The 7,156-nt window shown below is 37.3% G+C and overlaps 1 protein-coding gene across 4 annotated transcripts in view; it reads left to right on the top strand.

Moving 5' to 3' along the window:
- The first annotated feature begins 2,223 nt into the window (after positions 1–2,223).
- SUCO (SUN domain containing ossification factor) overlaps positions 2,224–7,156 on the top strand; it is a 55,499-nt gene continuing 50,566 nt past the window's right edge. For 3 of the 4 annotated variants that reach the window (XM_088153079.1, XM_088153078.1, XM_088153077.1), the window contains exon 1: positions 2,226–2,604. In XM_088153079.1, the coding sequence (XP_088009205.1) occupies positions 2,252–2,604 (353 nt within the window). In that variant the 5' untranslated portion in view covers positions 2,226–2,251. Of the gene's footprint in view, positions 2,605–7,156 lie in introns of all 4 variants that reach the window. The other variant, XM_088153080.1, reaches the window with a different exon arrangement.

Here is a 7,156-nt window from a genome sequence, read left to right as displayed (position 1 = left end):
AAGTAATAACTTTGAACAAAATTGCAGATTCTAGATAAATGTTAAGAAGGACTTACATATGTGGCCATAGGCCACATGTTTAGCATTAACAAAAGTACCATATAAGGAAACAAGAAACTGAGATCAGAGAAGCAGTGCAAACTGGTGGAATTCCTACTACTAAACTTGTGGCTTATGTACATAGTAAAATATTTCAAATGGAGAATTTCAAATGGAGTGTTATTCACTCCATAATGTAAAGATTACAGCAAGTCAGTTTCAGCTGATTCAGGAGACTGCTAGGATCAGGAGACGCTACACAACTCAGGAAGCTCATCCAGAAGAGATATAAACCTGAACAGGTTCTCAGTGCTGATGAGACAGCATTATTTTGGAAGAAGGTGCCTCAGTGCGCCTGTATAGCCATCAAACAGAAGGAGGCCCAGGGATTCAAGGCAGGATGAGAAGCTTGGCCTAATTTTACATGTGCAGAACCCAAGAACTTTTAGAGGACATAACAGAATATGCTGCTGGTGTACTGGATGTGGAACAAAAGCCTGGGCAACAAAGAACCTCTTCCTGAACTGATTACATTGCTTCTTCCCCTGAGTCAAAGAATACCTGGAGACCCAGCTGTACACACTGCATTAGCTTTAGGAGTTATCCAGGTCTTGGCTCTCTATGGTTGCAGGAAGGGTTATATAGGATGTATCAGAATGGTATATACAATCCATCTTCCATTAAGTTCTTAGAGCAGAAAGATGCAGATGTTACATTATATCGTGCCCCCATATTCTGGATTTTGTATGATTTTCACATGGGGGCATAACATAGTGTAACGATTTCATGTGTAATATCTGTACTTGCTCACAGGTAATTAAAATACTTTTACATTGCTTTTTAAAGTGATTTTCAAGGCAACATTTTAAACCAAATTCAATGGCTTTGAAAACCAAAAATTACCCATCCCTGCTGAAGGCAAAACCTCTGGATGACTGTCCCCACTAATTTCATGTAGATCAGCCATGAGGAAATTCTGCCCTCCTGGCCAAATGCAGGTTGTTAGGCTGCCTTCTCAGTAGCCATGAGTCCTCAAAAGGAGACGACAATCTCCTCCCCATGATTTTTTTATATTCTAGGAGTGATGTATATACTTAGACATTTGTGTTATTCCAAAAAAATTCCAAAAAAGAAGAAACACATTTACTTCTTCCCATTTCCTTTTTGTACCATCTCAGCTGATTAAGAGTTTTGAGAATCGGAAAGCTTAGATTCTATTGTGAAATTTTAGTTGGACCCAATAAAGGAATTGTCCAACTAAAGATTTTCTACATAATCTTTTAAAAATAAATCACTTTACAGAAGTTTCCTTTTTATCCACAACCTTTGGGATGATTGAACTATCCATAGAAAATAATGGAATAATCCAGGTTTTTAGTACTGTGCAGGTTTCCCAGCAAAATTGCAGCAAAGGCAAAAATACAAATTCTTTTAAATTCACAGCTCTTCCATGGCTTTGTAAAGCATTTTTAAACACTGAACAATGGCTGTGCCCTTCTGTCTATAGGAATGAAGCCTCCTTTTAACTTAGGTCGTTTTATTTCCCTCTGGTTTGTTTTTCTGTCATCTCTACCCTTTTTTTCCCTTATTTTTATTGTCATGTTTTTCATGTTTTAAATCCTTTGTAAACCACTCAGAGTTGCTGGGAGTCAGGCAGCATATAAATTTAATACATAAGTAAATAATTAATATGGTAAACAGGCTCAGTGGATGAGGCTTGTTCATTTTTCCAGGACACTTCTGGAGCCCCCTACAAGATTCAAAAAGCCCACGGAAAAGAAATCTCTCTGCGCCTGTCTGGTGGCAGCTCTAATTTCCACTCAGAGAAAATGTTTAAAACAAACCAAGAAACTGGATGATTCATAGGAGAATCCTCAGCTAGCTGCCTCAAAAGGAGTTTAAGATCCATTGGACCCGCACCTTGCAACAAGAAGCCCAATTCTTACTGAATCTCTTTCAGAAAGCCACTAACCTACCGGCTACCTTTCAACCCCTAACGTCAAATGAACGACGTCCCCGGCGTTGCTGTAACCACTCCCCTGACGTTATCGGAAAGAGAAAGAGAGCACGTTCATAAAGTGAAAAAAAAAGCACAAAGCCAATCAGATATCGTCTTCAGAGAGACGTCACTGCTAGAGACGTGCGGTTGGGCCCCGCTCTTCCGAGGTAGATGGGTGGGCCTTGAGGTAATGTTTCAGTGCGCAGGGGCGGAATGCTCGTAGCGTTCCCTTCCCTTTCCTTCGGGCTTCTGTGGGTGACGCGTCACATTCCACCTCAGCGCGATCGGACACGAGCGAGACCAACGGACGGGGTTCTGGGTTGGACTGGGAGAAGCGGCCAGAGAGAGGGCGGTTGTGAACGGCCACTGACGCGCCTGCTACTAGCCCGTCCTGTGAGGGGACACTCCTCAGCTTGGCCCTGTCTCGTAACCAACAGCAACCGCCACCGAGAGGATGCGTCGCCACCCCCTGGCCCGAAGAAGTGGACGGGGGAGACGATGAAGGAGGTGCTGCCCCGTCGGCTTCTGATACTGGCCGCCTCCTTCCTCCTTGGCTGCTTGCTCGGGTGAGTGCTTTGACCGCCCGGGGATCTAGAGATGGTGGAAAAGGGAGAGAGGTAGATCTTGGGTCCCGGAACCTTCTTTCGCATCTGCGGCGCTTGCTTCCCTTACATATTGAACAGCGATTATTTTAAAACTTCTCCCTGTCCAGTTCTACAGCTTCTAGTTCCTGGAGCAGAATTTTAATTTCAGTAGGCTGTAGAGTCTATTTTCATGCAACATCCGGTATGTGCCCCAAAAGTGAAGAAAACGCCTACCAGCGTTTGGATTCTGCTTGTTGTCCAGGTATTATTGCTGAAACCAGACTTTTCCCTCCCAAATCTCTCCATGCTTGTCAGAGGCCAATCCATATGATTTAGAAACTGTGCCTGATTTATAAGAAATGGAATGCTGTGAAATAATTTCTCATTTGAAATACACTTTTTAAAGCAAATGAGTTGAGTTTAATATGTAACAAACTTTTTCAGTGAGGTGCAGTCTGTGCTGGCAAAAAATGATAGCAGTTGTAGATATCACACATCTGGAAGGTACTGAATTGGGCTTGTTGTATTTTGTTGTCTGTCTATTCTTGACTTTTAAGATCATACTCTAAATCCTAAGTTTAGCTTTTTAGAAGTTGTGGTGACTAATAGTATTCTTTATAGAAGGCATCTTATGAATAAAATTATTAAAATATTGTACATTTACTTATTTAAAGATTTATAAACTAGCTTTTCAAATAAAGCCTTCCAAAATGGTGTAAAACAAACAAAAATCCAAAGCCCAGATTATTAAAATAAAGCACAATTATTTTAAAAACCAATAGTAAAATTGGATTAATTATTAGAATATTGTGACAACTTATGCACAAGACACTCAACAAATATTAATTGGATTTTTAGCATGGTGGACACCAGTTGAACTGACTGTTACAGGTGGGAGAGTGGGAAGGGGGATATTAAAAACAATATCAGCACTTTAAATTGGACCTGGAAATAAAGTGGCAATCTATACAGTTGGTACAACGTAGGTGATAACATGAAGTGGCTATCTATAAAGTAGGTATGGCCATTTTCTTTATATGACCATTTTTATGTGAGCATATAGCAGTTTGAATTTCCAGACTGTTTTTAAAAGCAGTCCCATATAGAGGACATGACAGTAATTGTCATGAGACCATGGATAGTTGAAGCAAGGTCTGTCCATTCCAGATAGGGTCACAGTGGGGTACCAGTCTAAACTGGTAAAAGCTCTTTAGACCAATTCCATGATTAGCTTCCCCACTGCAGAATTCAGAAAAAACTCTTACATTATATTTGATTGTTCAGATAGAGTGCAATTCCCCTTTAACCTAGAAGGGGAATTGCACTCTATCTGAACAATCAAATATAAATAACGTTCAGAACAATCAGGTGCTACATCCACACTATCAACTTGTTTCCAGCCTCAGCAGTCTAGTTACTTCAGTGATTGAGGAAGAATACAAGTTGATAAAGAAATAAATTGAAAAAAGACCTTTCCTAGGCACCAATTCATCTGCCTTCCTGAGATGACTATGGGGAGGTAATGAAGGGAGATCACCATGTAAGCTGCCTTTAGCTGTTGAAGAAAAGGCAGGATAGAAACATGACAGATAAATCAACCAGGTTATTCAGATAATTAGGATAGTGTCCCCTCTGCATGAGATGGGAGTCACCATTCATTTCTAGAACAAAATATTAGATATTGCTAAAGGTCTAGGGAACATATGGTAGGCCTTATAGATATATTCAGGTGATATACTGAACTCAAACATAATAATTGAAACACTATTATTCTGTGATAGGAACATTAAACTGGAGTTTAGAAGAGAAAGCAGATCTTGCATTGATAAAAATGACTAAATAATTTGAAAACCGTATTATCATTAGCTAGTAAAGTGATTTCTTTACATGAGTACTCAAAGCAGAAAGTGTGTTTTGGTTCCACCTCCATTTGAAATGTTCTGTCAGAATGATCAAGCTCTTTGTATTCCATCAGAATAGCTATTTATTGAAGTATATGTGTTTTGTTTCAAGCCCAACAACCCTTTTAAAGGATTTCAGTATTGTTTTCCACGATGAAGAATGTCAGGATGGTGAAGTGCTGTTTTAAGATTAGAAATTATACATTTCATTCTGATCTTGAAACAACTGTAGAAACATAATGGGCTTTTTTAAAGTTTGAAATGCTCAAAATGGTAATTTCAAGCTTGAAATTCTTTAGAGTAAAAGATTATGTATCTCTTTAGGTTTTTTTTTTTTTTCTCATAAGGGAAAGAAGGGAGAGCAGAAAGGTTGAAAACATTCTCCAATATTCCAGTAGATGCAGATAGGTACATTAATAGTAGCATCATGCCACATATTTCATTAGCTGCAATATCTCTTCACATGATGCTTCATTTCTCTTTCCAGTATTAAAACCAAGCAGACTTCCAATATATTGATAAATACAGTCTAGTTTTCTCCTTTAGTGATGTGAAGCAGCACTTACTGTTTCAAAACCTTTTAAGTACAGCATATGCATGTTTGTCTCTAGAATAATGCATATATTTATATTTTAGGCAAGTTGCAAGTGATCTTGATCTTGATGAAATTTATGACAACATAAAATATTTATGAAAAATGTTTATATACTGCTACTCAGCCAATATTTTACAAAATGATTTGAGCTGATCTAGAGGTTGGGTGGATCTGTTCTACTTAGCACTGGGAGTAGGGTAGACATTGGCAGAAACATTCATTTCTTTATGTCTGCCTATTGCTTCAAATTTCTGGAAATTTATTTTTTGTAAAAACAGCAACAATAATTTTGGCATAATTTTCCACTAGTTTTTGATAGTAAAGTAATGAAAATACAGTGTAATAAGACTCAGATAGAATAATTCCACCCACGAAAGAACTAAAAGCTGGAAATTCTGATACCTTTTTACATAATTGTCCCATCTGCTGTATATTTGACTAATGAAAAAATGAGGTAAAAAGTGTCACCCTGTGGTGCAGAAATATTGTTCTCCCCTACTTTAAACCAACAAAAAAATATGTTTGTGTCAGAAATTATAATTAACCCTAAAGGCCTGCCAAAATGTTATTTGCCAGGGATTTATTATGTGACAACCAAAGAAAGACCATTTTGAGTATGAGTGCTATTCAGTTACAGTTGGTTGCAAACCTTTTCAACCTTGGGCGCCAGCTTAGGACATACCTATTCTCCCAGCTTTTTGTTATAGTGTGTCTTCTAGTTTACTTTTCTTGTCCCATATTATAATTTTAATCTTAATGAAAAAATAATAAATATAAACTGTGTTTTTAATGAACTGGAAATAAGTTTTCATGAATTATATCACTGCTTTGGATTAGCTTTTATTTATTTATTATTTATTTATTAAATCAATTTATATAGCCACCCATCTCACCACAGGCAACTCTGGGCGGCATACAACAAGCTTTTAACAATGAATCTGTGGGATAATTTTTTAAAAAGTTTTTTACTTGAAATAATGATTTTGGTGGATTTAGGGCTATAAATAAATGTAATGCTGGGTGTATATCATAACTGGGTATTACAACTGAATCCTAGCCCAAAGAAAACTTCTGACTGTCAGTTAGGAATACATATTTATTGGCAGGGAAGACAAAGATTAGCAGCCTACAGATGCTTTGTGCATTAGAAGTTGCTAAGAGTCATTTTGTTGTAAGAGCTAGAAAAACATCCTTAAAAAGTTAAGGGTACCTGTTCATACTCTTTTAAAATTATATATATTTTGAAATAAAATATATAGAATATTTTATTTATTTATTTGTATATCACATTTATATAGCTGCCCATCTCACACAAAGTGACTAAAATGTTACTTTGATTCTTTGTTCAAATTTTTTTTAAAAAAGTTCTATTTCTTCCTGATGTTCCACCAACTTATGGTATGTCATATATATACATAAAAAAGAAAAAGAAAAGAATTTCCAAAACAGGGAAAGGTTTGTTGGTGGCAGTAAAACCAACAGGTGCCTTAAAGATTTATGCTAGATTATTGTGATTATGTTTTAATTCTAACTGCCAAAAGAAAGGATACCCACAGCAGTTAGTCTGCACAACATATATTTTCAAAGAAATACAAACACCACTTTGAAGTTTTTATCAACCTGCATATCACTTTCTACATATTTTAATCCGATCCTCTGCTTCATAGAGAAGATTACAGGTAGTTGTTACTTATCAATTGCCTTGTTTAGCAACCATTCAGATTTACAATAGTTGAAAAAAAAACCAGCTTTGCAACCAATCCTCACATGGCCATTACAGCATCCCACAGTCACATGATTGTCATTTGCGAGCTTTACAATCAGCTTCCAACAAACAGAATTAATGGAGAACACAGAAGTGAAATTGCAAGTCGTGGTCATGTGGTGTTTCACTTAACAACTGATCTGTTTAATGACAGAAGTGGAAGTGACATAAGTCCAGCACAGTCACGTGATTTTTTGTTTAGTGAACATGGCACTTAGCAGTGGAGTTGCTGGTCCCAGTTGTGGTTGGTAAGCAGGGATTCTCTGTAGAGCT

This window comes from Python bivittatus, unplaced genomic scaffold, assembly GCF_059951505.1.
Source record: "Python bivittatus isolate LINGU-HERP-01145 unplaced genomic scaffold, Pbiv_v1 ctg000700_np1212, whole genome shotgun sequence".
NCBI classification, from domain to species: domain Eukaryota; kingdom Metazoa; phylum Chordata; class Lepidosauria; order Squamata; family Pythonidae; genus Python; species Python bivittatus.
This window is presented reverse-complemented; position numbering and strand designations above follow the sequence as displayed.